At 43.7% G+C, this 22,043-nt stretch overlaps 1 protein-coding gene across 1 annotated transcript in view; it reads left to right on the top strand.

The window, feature by feature from the left end:
- The window catches only part of LOC138665394 (membrane-spanning 4-domains subfamily A member 4A-like), a 225,616-nt gene that overhangs the window by 10,164 nt on the left and 193,409 nt on the right, over positions 1-22,043 (top strand). The window contains exon 2 of the mRNA XM_069752825.1: positions 15,845-15,969. Within this exon, the coding sequence (XP_069608926.1) occupies positions 15,932-15,969 (38 nt within the window). The 5' untranslated portion in view covers positions 15,845-15,931. The remainder of the gene's footprint in view (positions 1-15,844; positions 15,970-22,043) is intronic.

The raw sequence follows: 22,043 nt of genomic DNA, 5'->3' as shown, positions 1-22,043 counted from the left end.
GCTGCTGCCGGCCGGGGCAGCCACTTGCTTAAAGAAGTTCTTCTTTCCGGACTCATCCTACCACAAGGACTTTACTGTGGTCGTTTCCAAGTCCTCAAGAACCTCATCAGGGGGGGTAAGATAAGCGCCATTTACCTTTATTAACTCTTAAATTAATCTAGGATTCTGCTAGAACCTTGGATGTTTTTTATCAGTATCAGGACGCTGTTTTTTATTGCGGTTATTGCACAGGATATTTTTATTGGCTATCACTTAGCGCGAACCTGTATATACAGAGGCATATACTATTCATTCATATATAGGTAACCAATCCCCTGACAAGGAAGCAAAATGCTTCTGTGTCAAGTTCAGAGATCATTCTTCCTTTCTGTTGTCTGAAGCTCAAATTAAATGGTGTCCCGCATAAAAAAATGAATGTAGGGAAATAAATTTTAAATTGGCTTAAAGGAAATCTCTCCAAAAAATTGTATCAAAGTAATGATAGATCCTTGTAGAAATATTGCAGTAGAATAAGACAAACATTTAGTTTTTGAGAAAACATTTTTTATTTTTACATGCAAATGAGATGCACAGTCGAGAGCACTCAAACAGCTTCTGTGTTGATGTAAGGGTGTCCTACACTATGTGGCCATGCCTGTGGTGCTCAGAGAACTTCAGTTCTTGTCTACTTCAAGCACAAGATCAATACAAGGATCTCTGATTACTTTGATACAGGTTTTGGAGCTGATGAATTCCTTTAAGACAATTGTAGATTTTATCAAAATTAATTATTTATGGGGAACAACATTTCAATTTGTGCCTCAGGCAACAGAAATCCTAGAATCGGCCCTGACTATTGGTAGATAATGTAACCAGATACAGTTAGGGCCAGAAATATTTGGACAGTGACACAAGTTTTGTTATTTTAGCTGTTTACAAAAACATGTTCAGAAATACAATTATATATATAATATGGGCTGAAAGTGCACACTCCCAGCTGCAATATGATAGTTTCCATATCCAAATCGGAGAAAGGGTTTAGGAATCATAGCTCTGTAATGCATAGCGTCCTCTTTTTCAAGGGACCAAAAGTAATTGGACAATGGACTCTAAGGGCTGCAATTAACTCTGAAGGCGTCTCCCTCGTTAACCTGTAATCAATGAAGTAGTTAAAAGGTCAGGGGTGGATTCCAGGTGTGTGGTTTTGCATTTGGAAGCTGTTGCTGTGAGCAGACAACATGCGGTCAAAGGAACTCTCAATTGAGGTGAAACAGAACATCCTGAGGCTGAAAAAAAAGAAAAAATCCATCAGAGAGATAGCAGACATGCTTGGAGTAGCAAAATCAACAGTTGGGTACATTCTGAGAAAAAAGGAATTGACTGGTGAGCTTGTGAACTCAAAAAGGCCTGGGCGTCCACGGATGACAACAGTGGTGGATGATCGCCGCATACTTAATTTGGTGAAGAAGAACCCGTTCACAACATCAACTGAAGTCCAGAACACTCTCAGTGAAGTAGGTGTATCTGTCTCTAAGTCAACAGTAAAGAGAAGACTCCATGACAGTAAATACAAAGGGTTCACATCTAGATGCAAACCATTCATCAATACCAAAAATAGACAGGCCAGAGTTAAATTTGCAGAAAAACACCTCAAGAAGCCAGCTCAGTTCTGGAAAAGTATTCTATGGACAGATGAGACAAAGATCAACCTGTACCAGAATGATGGGAAGAAAAAAGTTTGGAGAAGAAAGGGAACGGCACATGATCCAAGGCACACCACATCCTCTGTAAAACATGGTGCAGGCAACGTGATGGCATGGGCATGCATGGCTTTCAATGGCACTGGGTCACTTGTGTTTATTGATGACATAAGAGCAGACAAGAGTAGCCGGATGAATTCTGAAGTGTACCGGGATATACTTTCAGCCCAGATTCAGCCAAATGCTGCAAAGTTGATTGGACGGCGCTTCATAGTACAGATGGACAATGACCCCAAGCATAAATCCAAAGCTACCCAGGAGTTCATGAGTGCCAAAAAGTGGAACATTCTGCAATGGCCAAGTCAATCTCCAGATCTAAACCCAATTGAGCATGCATTTCACTTGCTCAAATCCAGACTTAAGACGGAAAGACCCACAAACAAGCAAGACCTGAAGGCTGCGGCTGTAAAGGCCTGGCAAAGCATTAAGAAGGAGGAAACCCAGCGTTTGGTGATGTCCATGGGTTCCAGACTTAAGGCAGTGATTGCCTCCAAAGGATTTGCAACAAAATATTGAAAATAAAAATATTTTGTTTGGGTTATGTTTATTTGTCCAATTACTTTTGACCTCCTAAAATGTGGAGTGTTTGTAAAGAAATGTGTACAATTCCTACATTTTCTATCAGATATTTTTGGTCAACCCTTCAAATTAAACGTTACAATCTGCACTTGAATTCTAAGAGCCTAATACATACCCCCAAATCTAACAGACGCTAAATATTAATATTGCGTCCACATAGTTAAACATAGTTTGCACATGTTCTACGCTAGATATATAGAGAAAACCATATAGAAAAAATGCGTATTAAGAACAAATTCTTTATTTGAAACAGATATAAAAACAAGGTATATACTGAAGACCATAAACAAGCATAAATATTAAAAAATCTGGTAACCAACAAAGTGCTCAAAAATGTGAGCCAAGTAGATATATGTGGCACCCCTCCTACACAAACAGCATTGCTAGTTACTGATAGTCCATATAACCATGTGTTCGTACCCCTAGCACACATCTATCTAGTAAATTTCAAGAACAATCCTAAGGGTGAACTAACGGCCAAATTGGCACATCAAAATGCTCTTACTCAATAATATTCATGATAATAACGGTAGTATATGCCAGTATACTCACATGGAGGTGTTAATTTCTGCTGATGTCCAGGAGATGGTGCCACAGCCCCTACGCGCGTTTCGGCGGCGTGCCTTCGTCAGGGGAAGTGGCATCATACTCCCAGAATGCTCCTTATAAACCACAAAGGGCCAATCACCACGTTGTGTCCTTATGTCACATGATCCTATACCAAAAGGAAATCATGGACACGTGACACGGCCCCATTGCCTGTCGGTATCTGTAGTCCCATATAGTGGTAATCCCTCCCGTGGTTTTTACAGAGGGCACATATCATTGGTGATCGCAGGGCCAGCCGGAGACGGTAGGCGCGCCCATAGCGAACAACGACATGGCGAGCACAGGGTCCCCGACCGTGCGGCCGCATACGGAAGGAGACCCCGCCCACCAGTCCGTCCTCCACACAAGACGCGCACCATCACCGGCCACACCCCGAGACGCCAAGGCGCATGCGCCCCGAACAACACATTCCATAGATGGATAACAGATCTCTCAAAGGTGGAGACAGGAACATCCTCCGTTTCCACCTACCCAAGAAAATGTGGTATGTGATAGGTCCCCTCTCCTATAGATCCCGGACATGCATAAACAAACCTCAATACACACAATAAGGCAATATAAAAATAGATCATATTAAAGTCTGAATAACATACATATAAATATCAATAGTCACAGGACAGACAAAAAGAAACATGAAAGGCGTAACACCAAAAAAGATAAAATTGGGTCCACAGAAGTAGATCCAATACATATGTAATTAAATTAACCACTAATAGTGTATATACGAAAAAAGATTTTAAATTAACCACTAATAGTGTATATACGAAAAAAGATTTTATCTTTTTTCGTATATACACTATTAGTGGTTAATTTAATTACATATGTATTGGATCTACTTCTGTGGACCCAATTTTATCTTTTTTGGTGTTACGCCTTTCATGTTTCTTTTTGTCTGTCCTGTGACTATTGATATTTATATGTATGTTATTCAGACTTTAATATGATCTATTTTTATATTGCCTTATTGTGTGTATTGAGGTTTGTTTATGCATGTCCGGGATCTATAGGAGAGGGGACCTATCACATACCACATTTTCTTGGGTAGGTGGAAACGGAGGATGTTCCTGTCTCCACCTTTGAGAGATCTGTTATCCATCTATGGAATGTGTTGTTCGGGGCGCATGCGCCTTGGCGTCTCGGGGTGTGGCCGGTGATGGTGCGCGTCTTGTGTGGAGGACGGACTGGTGGGCGGGGTCTCCTTCCGTATGCGGCCGCACGGTCGGGGACCCTGTGCTCGCCATGTCGTTGTTCGCTATGGGCGCGCCTACCGTCTCCGGCCGGCCCTGCGATCACCAATGATATGTGCCCTCTGTAAAAACCACGGGAGGGATTACCACTATATGGGACTACAGATACCGACAGGCAATGGGGCCGTGTCACGTGTCCATGATTTCCTTTTGGTATAGGATCATGTGACATAAGGACACAACGTGGTGATTGGCCCTTTGTGGTTTATAAGGAGCATTCTGGGAGTATGATGCCACTTCCCCTGACGAAGGCACGCCGCCGAAACGCGCGTAGGGGCTGTGGCACCATCTCCTGGACATCAGCAGAAATTAACACCTCCATGTGAGTATACTGGCATATACTACCGTTATTATCATGAATATTATTGAGTAAGAGCATTTTGATGTGCCAATTTGGCCGTTAGTTCACCCTTAGGATTGTTCTTGAAATTTACTAGATAGATGTGTGGTAGGGGTACGAACACATGGTTATATGGACTATCAGTAACTAGCAATGCTGTTTGTGTAGGAGGGGTGCCACATATATCTACTTGGCTCACATTTTTGAGCACTTTGTTGGTTACCAGATTTTTTAATATTTATGCTTGTTTATGGTCTTCAGTATATACCTTGTTTTTATATCTGTTTCAAATAAAGAATTTGTTCTTAATACGCATTTTTTCTATATGGTTTTCTGCACTTGAATTCTGTTGTAGAGGTTTCATTTCAAATCCAATGTGGTGGCATGCAGAGCCCAACTCGCGAAAATTGTGTCACTGTCCAAATATTTCTGGCCCTAACTGTATATGTAAGCGTGGCTGCTTTTTCTTTCTTAGATGTTTTTTGGATTTAATGTCTTTTCAGTGAAATTCTTGTAGTTTCCAATGAGATCAGCATTCATAAAGTTCAACAGGGCCATCAGGAGCAGGCAGACTGGACCTCCAGATGCAGTCTAGAAGACGAGCTGAAGAGTTAATATTGTATAGTGCAACATACAGTACAGGCCAAAAGTTTGGACACACCTTCTCATTTAAAGATTTTTCTGTATGTTCATGACTATGAAAAATTGTTTATTCACACTGAAGGCATCAAAACTATGAATTAACACATGTGGAATTATATACTTAACAAACAAGTGTGAAACAACTGAAATTATGTCTTATATTCTAGGTTTTTCAAAGTAGCCACCTTTTGCTTTGATGACTGCTTTGTACACTCTTGGCATTCTCTTGATGAGCTTCAAGAGGTAGTCACCGGGAATGGTTTTCACTTCACAGGTGTGCCCTGTCAGGTTTAACCCCTTCCCGACCTGTGACACAGCGTATGCGTCATGAAAGTCAGTGCCAATCCGACCTGTGACGCATATGCTGTGTCACAGAATGATCGCGTCCCTGCAGATCGGGTGAAAGGGTTAACTCCCATTTCACCCGATCTGCAGGGACAGGGGGAGTGGTAGTTTAGCCCAGGGGGTGGCCTCACCCCCGCCCCCCCCCCCGTGGCTACGATCGCTCTGATTGGCTGTTGAAAGTGAAACTGCCAATCAGAGCGATTTGTAATATTTCACCTAAAAAACTGGTGAAATATTACAATCCAGCCATGGCCGATGCTGCAATATCATCGGCCATGGCTGGAAACACTAATGTGCACCCACCCCACCGATCGCCCCCCCAGCCCTCCGATCTGTGCTCCGCTCCCCTCCGTCCTGTGCTCTGCTCCCCCGTCCTCCTGTCCGCTCCCCCCGTGCTCCAATCACACCCCCTGTGCTCCAATCAAACCCCCCCGCACTCCGATCCCCCCCGCACAGCGATCCCCCCGTGCTCCGATCCACCCCCCCGCACATCGATCCCCCACCCCGTGCTCCAATCCACCCCCCGTGTTTCGATCCACCCACCCCATGCTCCGTTCCCCCCCCCCGTGCTCCGACGCCCCCCCGTGCCCTGATCTTCCCCCCCCTTATACTTACCGAGCCTCCCGGGGTCCGTCCGTCTTCTTTCCTTGGCGCCGCCATCTTCCAAAATGGCGGGCGCATGTGCAGTGCGCCCGCCGAATCTGCCGGCCGGCAGATTCGTTCCAGAGTGAATTTTGATCACTGAAATATAACCTATCTCAGTGATCAAAATAAAAAAATAGTAAATGACCCCCCCCCCCCCTTTGTCACCCCCATAGGTAGGGACAATAAAAAAAAGAAAGATTTTTTTTTCCCACTAAGGTTGGGGTAAGAACTAGGGTTAGGGTTAGGGGTAGGGTTAGGGGTAGGGTTAGGGGTAGGGTTAGGGGTAGGGGTAGGGTTAGGGTTAGGGGTAGGGGTAGGGTTAGGGGTAGGGGTAGGGTTAGGGGTAGGGTTAGGGTTAGGGGTAGGGGTAGGGTTAGGGGTAGGGTTAGGGTTAGGGTTCGGGATGTGCACACGTATTCTGGTCCTCTGCGGATTTTTCCACAGAGGATTTGATAAATCCGCAGTGCTAAACCGCTGTGGATTTACCGCGTTTTTTCTGCGCATTTCACTACGGTTTTACAACTGCGATTTTCTATTGGAGCAGTTGTAAAACCGCTGCGGAATCCGCAGAAAGAAGTGACATGCTGCGGAATGTAAACCGCTGCGTTTCCGTGCAGTTTTTCTGCAGCATGTGTACAGCAATTTTTGTTTCCCATAGGTTTACATTGAACTGTAAACTCATGGGAAACTGCTGCGGATCCGCAGCGTTTTCCGCAGCGTGTGCACATACCTTTAGAATTAGGCTATGTGCACACGGTGCGGATTTGGCTGCGGATCCGCAGCAGTGTTCCATCAGGTTTACAGTACCATGTAAACATATGGAAAACCAAATCCGCTGTGCCCATGGTGCGGAAAATACCACGCGGAAACGCTGCGTTGTATTTTCCGCAGCATGTCAATTCTTTGTGCGGATTCCGCAGCATTTTACACCTGTTCCTCATAGGAATCCGCAGGTGAAATCCGCACAAAAAACACTGGCAATCCGCGGTAAATCCGCAGGTAAAACGCAGTGCCTTTTACCCGCGGATTTTTCAAAAATGGTGCAGAAATATCTCACACGAATCCGCAACGTTGGCACATAGCCTTAGGGTTAGGGTTGGGTTGGAATTAGGGTTGTGGTTAGGGTTAGGGGTGTGTTGGGGTTAGGGTTGTGGTTAGTGGTGTGTTGGGGTTAGGGTTGTGATTAGGGTTACGGCTACAGTTGGGATAAGGGTTAGGGGTGTGTTGGGGTTAGGGTTGTAATTAGGGTTATGGCTACAGTTGGGATTAGAGTTAGGGGTGTGTTGGGGTTAGTGTTGGCGTCAGAATTGAGGGGTTTCCACTGTTTAGGCACATCAGGGGGTCTCCAAACGCAACATGGCGCCACCATTGATTCCAGCCAATCTTGTATTCAAAAAGTCAAGTGGTGCTCCCTCACTTCCGAGCCACGACGTGTGCCCAAACAGTGGTTTACCCGCACATATGGGGTACCAGCATACTCAGGACAAACTGCGCAACAATTACTGGGGTCCAGTTTCTCCTGTTACCCTTGAGAAAATAAAAAATTGCTTGCTAAAACATCATTTTTGAGGAAAGAAAAATGATTTTTTATTTTCATGGCTCTGCGTTGTAAACGTCTGTGAAGCACTTGGGGGTTCAAAGTGCTCACCACATATCTTGATAAGTTCCTTGGGGGGTCTAGTTTCCAAAATGGGGTCACTTGTGGGGGGTTTCTACTGTTTAGGCACACCAGGGGCTCTGCAAACGCAACGTGACGTCCGCAGACCATTCCATCAAAGTCTGCATTTCAAAAGTCACTACTTCCCTTCTGAGCCCCGACGTGTGCCCAAACAGTGGTTTACCCCCACACATGGGGTATCAGCGTACTCAGGAGAAACTGGACAACAACTTTTGGGGTCCAATTTCTCCTGTAACCCTTGGGAAAATAAAAAATTCTGGGCTAAAAATTATTTTTGAGGAAAGAAAACGTATTTATTATTTTCACGGCTCTGCGTTATAAACTTCTGTAAAGCACTTGGGGGTTGAAAGTGCTCACCACATATCTAGATAAGTTCCTTTGGGGGTCTAGTTTCCAAAATGGGGTCACTTGTGGGGGGTTTCTACTGTTTAGGCACACCAGGGGCTCTGCAAACGCAACGTGACGCCCGCAGACCATTCCATCAAAGTCTGCATTTCAAAAGTCACTACTTCCCTTCTGAGCCCCGATGTGTGCCCAAACAGTGGTTTACCCCCACACATGGGGTATCAGCGTACTCAGGAGAAACTGGACAACAACTTTTGGGGTCCAATTTCTCCTGTAACCCCTGGAAAAATAAAAAATTCTGGGCTAAAAAATTATTTTTGAGGAAAGAAAACGTATTTATTATTTTCACGGCTCTGCGTTATAAACTTCTGTAAAGCACTTGGGGGTTGAAAGTGATCACCACATATCTAGATAAGTTCCTTTGGGGGTCTAGTTTCCAAAATTGGGTCACTTGTGGGGGGTTTCTACTGTTTAGGCACACCAGGGGCTCTGCAAATGCAACGTGACGCCCGCAGAGCATTCCATCAAAGTCTGCATTTCAAAACGTCACTACTTCACTTCTGAGCCCCAGCATGTGCCTAAACAGTGGTTTACCCCCACATATGGAGTATCAGCGTACTCAGGAGAAACTGGACAATAACTTTTGGGGTCAAATTTCTCCTGTTACCCTTGGAAAAATAAAAAATTGCGGGCTAAAAAATCATTTTTGAGAAAATAAATTTTTTTTTTACATTTTCATGGCTCTGCGTTATAAACGTCTGTGAAGCACTTGAGGGTTCAAAGTGCTCACCACACATCTAGATTAGTTCCTTTGGGGGTCTAGTTTCCAAAATGGGGTCATTTGTGGGGGATCTCCAATGTTTAAGCACACAGGGGCTCTCCAAACGCGACATGGTGTCCGCTAATGATTGGAGCTAATTTTCCATTTAAAAAGCCAAATGGCGTGCTTTCCCTTCTGAGCCCTGCCGTGTGCCCAAACAGTGGTTTACCCCCACATATGGGGTATCTTCATACTCAGGACAAACTGGACAACAACATTTGTGGTCCAATTTATCCTATTACCATTGGCAAAATAGGAAATTCCAGGCTAAAAAATCATTTTTGAGAAAAGAAAAATTATTTTTTATTTTCATGGCTCTGCATTATAAACTTCTGTGAAGCACCTGGGGGTTTAAAGTGCTCAGTATGCATCTAGATAAGTTCCTTGGGGGGTCTAGTTTCCAAAATGGGGTCACTTGTGGGGGAGCTCCAATGCATAGGCACACAGGGGCTCTCCAAACGCGACATGGTGTCCGCTAACAATTGGAGCTAATTTTCCATTCAAAAAGTCAAAAGGCGCCTTCCCTTCCAAGCCTTGCCGTGTGCCCAAACAGTGGTTTACCCCTACATATGAGGTATAGGCGTACTCGGGAGAAATTGCTCAACAAATTTTAGGATCCATTTTATCCTATTGCCCATGTGAAAATGAAAAAATTGAGGCGAAAATAAATTTTTTGTGAAAAAAAAAGTACTTTTTCATTTTTACGGATCAATTTGTGAAACACCTGAGGGTTTAAAGTGCTCACTAGGCATCTAGATAAGTTCCTTGGGGGGTCCAGTTTCCAAAATGGGGTCACTTGTGGGGGAGCTCCAATGTTTAGGCACACAGGGTCTCTCCAAACGCGACATGGTGTCCGCTAACGATGGAGATAATTTTTCATTCAAAAAGTCAAATGGCGCTCCTTCCCTTCCGAGCCTTACCATGTGCCCAAACAGTGGTTTACCCCGACATGTGAGGTATCGGTGTACTCAGGAGAAATTGCCCAACAAATTTTAGGATCCATTTTATCTTGTTGTCCATGTGAAAATGAAAAAATTGAGGCTAAAAGAATTTTTTTGTGAAAAAAAAGTACTTTTTCATTTTTACAGATCAATTTGTGAAGCTCCTGGGGGTTTAAAGGGCTCACTATGCATCTCGATAAGTTCCTTGGGGCGTCTAGTTTCCAAAATGGGGTCACTTGTGGGGGAGCTCCAATTTTTAGGCACACGGGGACTCTCCAAACGTGACATGGTGTCCGCTAAAGAGTGCAGCCAATTTTTCATTCAAAAAGTCAAATGGCGCTCCTTCCCTTCCAAGCCCTGCCGTGCGCCCAAACAGTGGTTTACCCCCACATATGAGGTATCTGTGTACTCACGACAAATTGAACAACAACTTTCGTTGTTCAATTTCTCCTTTTACCATTGGGAAAGTAAAAAAATTGTTGATGAAAAATCATTTTTGTGACTAAAAAGTTAAATGTTCATTTTTTCCTTCCATGTTGCTTCTGCTGCTGTGAAGCACCTGAAGGGTTAATAAACTTCTGGAATGTGGTTTTATGCACCGTGAGGGGTGCAGTTTTTAGAATGGTGTCACTTTTGGGTATTTTCAGCCATATAGACCCCTCAAACTGACTTCAAATGTGAGGTGGTCCCTAAAAAAAATGGTTTTGTAAATTTCGTTGTAAAAATGAGAACTCGCTGGTCAAATTTTAACCCTTATAACCTCCTAGCAAAAAAAAATTTTGTTTCCAAAATTGTGTTGATGTAAAGTATACATGTGGGAAATGTTATTCATTAACTATTTTGTGTCATATAACTCTCTGGTTTAACAGAATAAAAATTCAAAATGTGAAAATTGCGAAATTTTCAAAATTTTCGCCAAATTTCCGTTTTTATCACAAATAAACACAGAATTTATTGACCTAAATTTACCACTAACATGAAGCCCAATATGTCACGAAAAAACATTCTCAGAACCACTAGGATCCATTGAAGCATTCCTGAGTTATTACCTCATAAATGGACACTGGTCAGAATTGCAAAAAACGGCAAGGTCTTTAAGGTCAAAATAGGCTGGGTCATGAAGGGGTTAATAAGTGAGATTTCTTGCCTTAAAAATGGGGTTGGGACCATCAGTTGTGTGGTGCAGAAGTCTGGTGGATACGCAGCTGATAGTCCTACTGAATAGACTGTTAGAATTTGTATTATGGCAAGAAAAAAGCAGCTAGGTATAGAAAAACGAGTGGCCATCATTACTTTAAGAAATGAAGGTCAGTCAGTCCGAAAAATTGGGAAAACTTTGAAAGTGTCCCCAAGTGCAGTGACAAAAACTATCAAGCGCAACAAAGAAACTGGCTCACATGAGGACCGCCCCAGGAAAGGAAGACCAAGAGTCACCTCTGCTTCTGAGGATAACTTTATCCGAGTCACCAGCTTCAAAAATTGCAGCTCAGAACACAAGGAATGGACATTAGACCAGTGGAAATCTGTGCTTTGGTCTGATGAGTTAAAGTTTGAGATCTTTGGTTCCAGCCACCGTGTCTTTGTGTGACGCAGAAAAAGTGAACGGATGGACCTACATGCCTGGTTCCCACCGTGAAGCATGGAGGATGAGGTGTGATGGTGCTTTTCTGGTGACACTGTTGGGGATTTATTCAAAATTGAAGGCATACTGAACCAGCATGGCTACCACAGCATCTTGCAGCGGCATGCTATTCCATCCGGTTTGCATTTAGTTGGACCATCATTTATTTTTCAACAGGACAATGACCCCAAACACACCTCCAGGCTGTTTAAGGGCTATTTGAGCAAGAAGGAGAGTGATGGGGTGCTACGCCAGATGACCTGGCCTCCACAGTCACAAGACCTGAACCCAAGCAAGATGGTTTGGGGGGAGCTGGACTGCAGAGTGAAGGCAAAAGGGCCAACAAGTGCTAAGCATCTCTGGGAACTCCTTCAAGATTGTTGGAAGACCATTCCCGGTGAAGCTCATCAAGAGAATGCCAAGAATGTGCAAGGGGTCTAAGGGGTATTGTTTCTCCTTATGGAGAGTGACATATCATCTCTGGCTTGTCATGGTAAGGAGGCTTATTCGCCGTGCAATGCTCCTCTGGGAAATATAATATGCAAATTGCCTCTTCTGAGAAAAAGAGGACTTAAACTCTATAGCGCCACCTGTTGGAAGTAGCGATCCTACAAGTCACAATCAACCCTTTAACGAGTCGTGCAATATGACTTAGGATAAAAGCCAAATCAATATCTCAATTCGCAGACACGGTGTTTCGGGCTGTTGGCCCTCGTCAGTGCGAAGCATGAGAACTGATTTGGCTAGGTGAGAGGCTAGACGCTAAACGCCGCTAAAATTACTACAATAGTTCATAGTTTTGATGCCTTCAGTGTGAATAAACAATTTTCATAGTCATGAAAATACAGAAAAATCTTTAAATGAGAAGGTGTGTCCAAACTTTTGGGTCTGTACTGTAGATCTGCAGGGAAAAAGAAATAGTGTGTCATAAGGGCAAGATCCAAGGAATACACATTTCACATTACAATTACGAATCATAATCATAAGATATAATCAAGTTACTATTTACCAAAATCATTTATTTCACGAACAATGGACATGTGTATTGTCCTTGATAACTTGCCAGGAAGCTACTTACAGAAAAATATCTGACAATATAAGTGTAAAAGTATATTAAAAGTACCTTGTCGTGACATGAGAAATACAAATGGGCAAGAGTCTACAAACAGAAAGATGATGACATTACATACCAGAAACTGAGCTAATTTTTTCAAAGTTGCTATCTGTCAGCAGAAACTGCCTGTATACAGTGATGTTGTCTCTCTCTCTCTCTATCTAGTCATCTATCGTGATGAGCCAGACCTCTCACTGGAAATACCCCTTGAGATAATTGATTTCTGCACCAACACTGAGCAGCTCGGGACTGATAGATATATAGATAGATAGATAATAGATAGATAGATAGATAGATAGATAGATAGATAGATAGATAGATAGATAGATAGATAGATAGATAGATAGATAGAGTGGCTGAGCTTTCACGTGTCCCCACTCATTAAGGGAATGAATATTGACCTCTCTCCATGCCTATGGAAGTGGAGAAAGGTGAATATTCATAAGTAGTATGCAACCGTGATTGCCCGGCCGCTGCTGGAAGTCGGCGGCAGCGGCTCACACTGTGCGTTATAAGTAACATAGTGTTTAAGGTTGAAGGAAGACTTTAAGTCCATCTAGTTTACTCCATAGCCTAACATGTTGATCCAGAGGAAAGCAAAAAAATACCCATGTGGCAAACACTAAGCTCCACATTGGGGAAAAAAATCCTTCCCGACTCCACATACAGCAATCAGACTAGTTCCCTGGATCAACGAAGTATCAAGGAATCTAATATATATACCCTGTAACATTATACTTTTCAATAAAGGCATCCAGTCCCTTCTTAAATTTAAGTAATGAATCACTCATTACTAGTGTTGAGCATTCCGATACCGCAAGTATCGGGTATCGGCCGATACTTGCGGTATCGGAATTCCGATACCGAGATCCGATACTTTTGTGGTATTGGGTATCGGTATCGGATCCATAGGGATGTGTAAAATAAAGAATTAAAATAAAAAATATTGATATATTCACCTTTCTGGCGGCCCCTGGACATTACGCTGGTAACCGGCAGGCTTCTTTGTTTAAAATGAGCGCGTTTAGGACCTGCGAATGACGTCGCGGCTTCTGATTGGTCGCGTGCCGCTCATGTGACCGCCACGCGACCAATCAGAAGCCGCGACGTCATTCCTCAGGTCCTAAACGCGCGCATTTTAAACAAAGAAGCCTGCCGGTTACCAGCGTGATGTCCAGGGGCCGCCGGAGAGGTGAATATATCAATATTTTTTATTTTAATTCTTTATTTTACACATTAATATGGATCCCAGGGCCTGAAGGAGAGTTTCCTCTCCTTCAGACCCTGGGAACCATCAGGATACCTTCCGATACTTGGTGTCCCATTGACTTGTATTGGTATCGGATATCGGTATCGGCGATATCCGACATTTTTCGGGTATCGGCCGATACTATCCGATACCGATACTTTCAAGTATCGGACGGTATCGCTCAACACTACTCATTACAACATCATACGGCAGAGAGTTCCATAGTCTCACTGCTCTTACAGTAAAGGAACCGCGTCTGTTATTATGATTAAACCTTCTTTCCTCCAGACATAAAGGATGCCCCCTTGTTTCCGTGTCAGGTCTTAGAGTAAAACGATCATTAGAAAGGTCTTTGTACTGTCCCCTCATATATTTATACATTGTAATAATATAATCCCTAAGCCTTCTTTTTTTCCAAACTAAATAGCCCCAAGTGTAATAACCTATCTTGGTATTGCAGACCCCCCAGTCCTCTAATAACCTTGGTCGCTCTTCTCTGCACCCGCTCTAGTTCATCTGTGTCTTTCTTATACACCGGACACCAGAGCTGTACCCAGTATTCTAAGTGTGGTCGCACTAGTGACTTGTACAGAGGTAAAATTATGTTCTCCTCATGAGCATCTATGCCTCTTTAATGCATCCCTTTATTTTATTTCCCTTTGCAGCAGCTGCCTGATACTAGACACTAAATATGAGTTTGTCTTCCACCCATACACCCAGATCTTTTTCATTGACAGTTTTGACTAGTGTTTTACAATTAAGCACATAACTATATATAACACCCCAGGTTCCTGGTTGTTACTGTGGCATTGCTTTCCTCACGGGGAGAGAGATGTCATGCTTGGAAGTGAGGAAGGTTCCCTTTATCAGGTATTCACAAACATGCAACATGTTCTTACTCAGTTAACTATACTGAACCTGTGGTGTTCGAAGAGGGAACCGAAGCGGAGGACATGATAGCGCTCCAAGGTGAAATCCCCATCATAACATGGCGTGAGCACTGTAGACGTCGGGAGGAACAGGAGAGACAACAATCCCTGGCCAGCAGGCTGCATATGAGAAAAGGAATATGCAGGCGAAAGCCCAGGCCCCAGATACTGGACTAAAACTATTTGAGTCACCTGTTGTGACATTTGCAGAAAGCTTTTTCCGGTTATGGAGACGCAGCCAGCAGGAGCTACCTTGGCAGAAGAATTAGACAGCTTCTAAATGTTCCAATGATTGCTGAAAGTTTGAAATGACTATTGAAGTTAAAGGTTCATTTGTTTAAAAAGGACACTGGGGCCATGGACAGTGAATGGTCTACAAACTTTCCATTGTAAATAGTTATCACCTGCTTAGGTGCTTTCTACTGGTTTTACATGAAACCACTGAAGAAACTGTTCATTGTTGATTGCACTAAAAAGTTTATAATTGTTCAAAGACCTGAAGAAAAACCTGTTTGGTGTAGCCGAAGAAACGGTCCAAAGAGGAGGCCAGTCATGTCTTGCAGCACGCCAAAGGCCTATGTTGGGGGTTTACGAACAGGTCTCCCGCATCATTGCTGGCTGTTGGTGGGAGAGATCTCACAATTTATTGAATGAAAATGCTATTAATGTAATGTTGAAAGACTTGAAAACTGTTTGCACTTTTAAATATTGCACTCCTAAAAATGTTTTGATTTTGTTGCACTTTACCAGAAGAAGTGTTAGTATTGATGTTGCTAAAGATAGTATATCTGAAAATGGTGATCATCGTTTAATATTTAATATTTAGTGTAATAGAAAGTTCTATTTTGAAAGAGTTATATTTTACCTTGTATTGTTTTACAAAGCTAGTCACCTCCCATAAAGGGAGGAAAAAGTTTTCATAACGTGTTGTATGCATACTTCAAAAATATTTTTGCATATGTCTTTATCTAACCAATTTATTGTTGTTTTTGCCTTCCCAGTCTGGGAGTACTGGATTTAACGGGGGGAGTGTAACACCTCAGGTTCCTGGTTGTTACAGTGGCATTGCTTTCCTCACGGGGAGAGTGATGTCATGCTTGGAAGCGAGGAAGGATCCCTTTATCAGGTATTCACAAAAATGCAACATGTTCTTACTCCAGGCCAAAAAGGGGAGCTCTGGTCGAGTTTGTGGGTGGCTCCCTTATATATATTCTGACTGGAGGGAAAGTAGTCAGTCAGTCTGTGAGAGAGACAGCGGAAAGGGGACATGCAGATGAGAAGATCTGCAGCTCCTGTGAGGAAAGTGTGGGGCCATGCAGACCGAGCTCTGCAGCTCCTGGAAAGTAAAGAAATGACAGAACAAGCTGTAGAGAGCATCAAGGAGGAAGGAGCAAAGGCGAAGTGAAGAGCTGAAGAGAGAAGCTGCGACTGGGCTTCCTCCATGCTGAGCGCAGATACTGGTAGCCGGAAGACTGAGGTTGTGGGGGTAACTCTATGCCCCATGGCAGAAACTGGCGAACAGCAGATTGCAAGTTAGCTGTCCACCATTAACGCCCAAGGACACAGTAGCAGATAGAGCCCGGGTTGTGATAGAGATCCTGTAAAAAGGCTCGAGCTAGCTGTCATACGGGTAGTGACCTACCTAAAGGGGGACAGAGAGAAAACATGACGACCTTGTGAGAGAGCCAAGGCAGCAAGGGACTACAACACCACAGCGCTAGAGGGAAGGCTTCCAACCCCACCCAATAAAGGGGATTTCAGACTCGTTTCCAAGCCGGCCGGGCCATTGACACCTGTGATCCGGTACCCTGGACTGTGGATGCATGAACCCATCAGTAAAGAGGTAAAGAGACTGCAACCCCGTGTCCTCCATTTCTTTCCGGCACCACGCCATGCTTGCCAAGCACACTGGGAGCCCCGGGGACCCAGCTTCACCTGTGGGAAGCCATACCATCCCAGGTGCCATAACATCACCCCAGCGGACCCCCTAAAGTAGCGCCGGTCTCCCTTACTGAGATCCACAGGTGGCGTCATGAACATTTCTTGCTTTACAAACATTATTTCACAAACCCCTTTAAAGACCGTCCCTTTTACTTGGGTGCCCCGGGCCACAGACCGACCCAACACCGACCCCTGTGGTACCCTACTGCTAACCGCAACCCAGTCCGAGTGTGTTCCATTAATAACCACCCTTTGTTTCTTATCACTGAGCCAGCTCTCAACCCACTTACACATATTTTCCTTTATCGCCATTGTTCTCATTTTATATATCAACCTTTTGTGTGGCGTCGTATCAAAAGCTTTTGAAAAGTCCATATACACCACATTCATGCTAATAACAGCTAGAGCAGATGCTGACTGATGAGAGTATTCATAAACAGTAAACTTTTTACATCTGGTGACACGCTGTCATCTGACAGCATGGGAGCCGCAGCGCTGTGACCGGCGGTAATGATCAGAGGCAGTGTTTGCCACGCTGGTATGCAGATGACAGAGTGGAAAACAATGGATGTTTGGGCCCTATTCGTGTTAATGGGGTTTGAATTCAGGGTACTGTTTTGGTACCCAATGCAAACTTTTTTTTTAACATTTCTGCCAAATCCGCTGGTCTCAACATTAGGCATTGGGATTCTCCTGCTGTACAGGATAGATCTCAAGCCTTGTCTGCCTTTGCAGTCTCCAATTTAGATTCAGCCACTCACATTGCTGATCAGCATAGAGGTCGTTCCCAGCGTCTTGCACAGGCTCCTGGTATGTGCTTGGTTGCTGTTGGCTCTCCAGCCAATCCTATAGTAACCAGTGTTACGCAGGTGTAGTCTTGTGCTCTGGAGTCTAAGTCAAGGAATCACCTTACTGAACATGTCCGTGAGGTGGCGTCCTCTCATTGGTGGTCAGATTTCAGCTGCTCTGGTTATGTGACAGCTCCAGATTGGTCCATGGGCAAGGTCCTGTCCGTCTGGACTTGAGTCTAGTGTATAAAAGGTTCCCAGAAATGCACGCTGGTGCACCATTGCATCGTTTTATGTGAGTGATTCTTTACCCCTCTGTTTGCAAGCGTTGTGTCTGTCTAGCTTGAGACTGTACACGTAGGCATGATGCTAGCATAAGTGGGGGCAATTAGCCATTGGCTTAGCATCTGGTTCCTACATGTGTGCGGTTAGCCCAGTAGAGTTCCAGAGCAAGCACAACCCTAGTCAGGTTATTAAGCTCAGAGCATCTGTTCCATTTCTGTTTGCGAGTGACACAGCTCAGTTGCAGAGCTTCTCTTTCATTTCTGTGTGTGTGACACAGCTCAGTTGCAGAGCAGCTCTTTCGTTTCTGTGTGCGAGTCACACAGCTCAGTTGCAGAGCAGCTCTTTCATTTCTGTGTGCGAGTGATACTGCTTAGTTGCAAAGTGACTCTTTCGTGTCTGTGTGCGAGTGACACAGCTCAGTAGCAGAGCTTCTCTTTCATTTCTGTTCTGTGTCTCTCTCTGTGGAGTAACAGAGGCTGGAACTCAGCGTCCTGTTCACACTGAGTGGCGTTAACTCAGTGTGTACAGGCAATCCCTTGCCGTGTGTTCTGTCATTGTTTACTAGCAGCAGTTTTCCATCTCTGCATGGTGGACCCCGGGTTGGACCCTGGGTTGGCTTAGCATCTGGTTCCTACATGTGTGCGGTTAGCCCAGCAGAGTTCCAGAGCAAGCACAACTCAAGTCAGGTTATTAAGCTCAGAGCATCTGTTCCATTTCTGTTTGTGAGTGACACAGCTCAGTTGCAGAGCTTCTCTTTCATTTCTGTGTGCGAGTGACACAGCTCAGTTGCAGAGCAGCTCTTTTTTTTCTGTGTGCGAGTCACACAGCTCAGTTGCAGAGCAGCTCTTTCGTTTCTGTGTGCGAGTGACACTGCTTAGTTGCAGAGCGACTCTTTCGTGTCTGTGTGCGAGTGACACAGCTCAGTAGCTGAGCTTCTCTTTCATTTATGTACTGTGTCTTTCTGTGGAGTAACAGAGGCTGGAACTCAGCGTCCTGTTCACACTGAGTGGCGTTAACTCAGTGTGTACAGGCAATCCCTCGCCGTGTGTTCTGTCATTGTTTACCAGCAGCAGTTTTCCATCTCTGCACGGTGGACCCCGGGTTGGAATTGCGCTTTATTGTTTATTTTATTTAGTGCAATCTGTCAACCCTAACACCCAAACACCCAGGGGATCACCCATCGCTATTCTTGATTCATCATTCTGGCAGATAGCTACATACATAGGCCAAGATGTCAGCACTGTCGAACGTTGTGCGTCCCAGCGGCTGAATGACCACTGACAAACTGGAATGAAAGCAAAAGGTGCACGAAGATGAACTTCTGCATGAAAGGATGATTAGATTAGAAGAATGTCACATAGAGATCCATTCTGTACTGCAAGCGAAGTTAGATCTCACATACCAAACTTAAGGTGTAAAGCATCAGAAGGTGTTTGCATGACATTGGGCTATGAGCCAAACATCCAGCTACAGTTGCTCCATTGACCTCACGCCACTGTTCTAACAGGCTATCTTTGTGTAGATCAAGACAGCAATGGAGACTGAAATGGTGATCTATCCTCTTTCAAGCTTTTGATATGGACCCAATGGTAGGCAGAGATTGACGTGGAGACCAAGTGAATAACGCCATGAAGAAGCTCTCAAGAAAGAACGTGACATGAGACCTACTCCCAGAATTATGGTGTGGGGTCGCCGCGCAATGCATGGTAGCCAGATGCCCCTAGTCTTCATTCTGCATCTTTATCAGCTTGGTGGTATATTGATTTCGTCATGGAATCAGTGGTACAATGATTTGTCGAAAGTGTCCCAGTCCCAGAAGCAGTTTGTCAGCTCTACAGGGCTAGTTGACATTGTTACCTGAACTACTGTGAGCAGTCTGTGTGGTCTTAATGTGCTACCATGGCCTGCAGTGTCTCCTAACTTCTCTCTCATCATGCAAATCTGGGATGTCATTGGCAATGCCAAAGGGATCTGTCAGCAGTGGAACTTGATGATTTGTGTGCCAAGTGCATTCAAAACATTGCTCAGATAACGATTAATAACCTCATTAATAACTTCAATTCTGTAACTGAAAACATGTTTTTGATTCATAGCGCTCTACTCACAGGTGCTGCTCTGAGCTGCGGCATCCAGTACCTGTCCATCACTCCATCCCAGAGTCCTGATCCTGATATGCATAAAACAAGACCAACGCTCCAAACTCTCTGGATTATTCTGCCTATTAATGGGACATCACCATCACAGGGAGACCATCTACTTATGTAGCCAGACCACCTATAAAGACTAATATCTATACCACAGTCTTGGACCAGATCACTGACAGGAAATGCACTCTGAGATTATTGATTTCTGAATTAACACAGTGTACTGCTGCTTAAATTTCATAAAATCAATGCCTGCATACGTCTTAGCGCTTACAGAGGCTGCTGTATTTTTTTGTGAATTATGCAGTTATAGATGCTTGCGCCGGTTCATACTTGCTTTTTCTGTTAAGAGATGTTGTCAGTTTTTGTTTTTTATGTAGTATATTATTGCAGGTGTTGACTGACTCCATTTCTGACTGAGCATGCCTCCCATCAGCTTAAAGCTCTTTTTAGACAGTGCTGTATGAGATAAGTGGATGAGGCAAAAATCTAAATCAAAATTTCAGCAAATGTAATGTCCCTTATTATACCTTGAGATCTCTTCAGACCACAAATTATAATAAAAATAATACGTACAAAAAATAAAAACACTTCTACTCACATAACCTCTCACCTCTGCAGTCCCTTTGCTTCTTTTTGGCACCTGCCCGGTCCTCATTGCATCTTGAGATCGCTGCCGTCACACGCAACAAAGGTCACAACATCATGGAGAGTGCCATGATCTTGCAAAACTCTCACAAGCTTTGTAAAAACCCAGAAGCTCTGACTCAACGAGCGGCAGCAATCTGAAGATGCGGTGAGGACAGGATGGGCGGCTGCGGAAAACAGCATGTCCACTATTAACCCCTTTACCCCCAAGGGTGGTTTGCACGTCAATGACCAGGCCAATTTTTACAATTCTGACCACTGTCCCTTTATGAGGTTATAACTCCGAAACGCTTCAACGGATCCTGGTGATTCTGACATTGTTTTCTCGTGACATATTGTACTTCATGATAGTGGTAAAATTTCTTTGATAGTACCTGCGTTTATTTGTGAAAAAAACGGAAATTTGGCTTTGAATTTTTATGCAATTAAATCACAGAGATATGTCACACAAAATACTTAATAAGTAACATTTCCCACATGTCTCCTTTACATCAGCACAATTTTGGAACCAATTTTTTTTTTTGTTAGGGAGTTATAAGGGTTAAAAGTTGACCAGCAATTTCTCATTTTTACAACACCATTTTTTTTTAGGGACCACGTCTCATTTGAAGTCATTTTGAGGGGTCTATATGATAGAAAATGCCCAAGTGTGACACCATTCTAAAAACTGCACCCCTCAAGGTGCTCAAAACCACATTCAAGAAGTTTATTAACCCTTCAGGTGTTTAATAGGAATTTTTGGAATGTTTAAATAAAAATGAACATTTAACTTTTTTACACAAAAAATTTACTTCAGCTCCAATTTGTTTTATTTTACCAAGGGTAACAGGAGAAATTGGACCCAGAAAGTTGTTGTCCAATTTGTCCTGAGTACGCTGATACCCCATATGTGGCAGTAAACCACTGTTTGGGCGCATGGGAGAGCTCAGAAGGGAAGGAGCGCTATTTGACTTTTCAATGCAAAATTGACAGGAATTGAGATGGGACGCCATGTTGCGTTTGGAGAGCCACTGATGTGCCTAAACATTGAAACCCCCCAAAAGTGACACCATTTTGGAAAGTAGACCCCCTAAGGAACTTATTTGGATGTGTGGTGAGCACTTTGACCCACCAAGTGCTTCACAGAAGTTTATAATGCAGAACCGTAAAAATAAAAAATCATATTTTTTCACAAAAATTATATTTTTGCCCCCAATTTTTTATTTTTCCAAGGGTAAGAGAAGAAATTGGACCTCAAAAGTTGTTGTCCAATTTGTCCTGAGTACGCTGATACCCCACATGTGGCAGTAAACCACTGTTTGGGTGCATGGGAGAGCTCGGAAGGGAAGGAGCGCAGTTTGACTTTTCAATGCAAAATTGACAGAAATTGAGATGGGACGCCATGTTGCGTTTGG

Source organism: Ranitomeya imitator, chromosome 2 (genome assembly GCF_032444005.1).
Source record: "Ranitomeya imitator isolate aRanImi1 chromosome 2, aRanImi1.pri, whole genome shotgun sequence".
Taxonomy (NCBI): Eukaryota; Metazoa; Chordata; class Amphibia; order Anura; family Dendrobatidae; genus Ranitomeya; species Ranitomeya imitator.
This window is presented reverse-complemented; position numbering and strand designations above follow the sequence as displayed.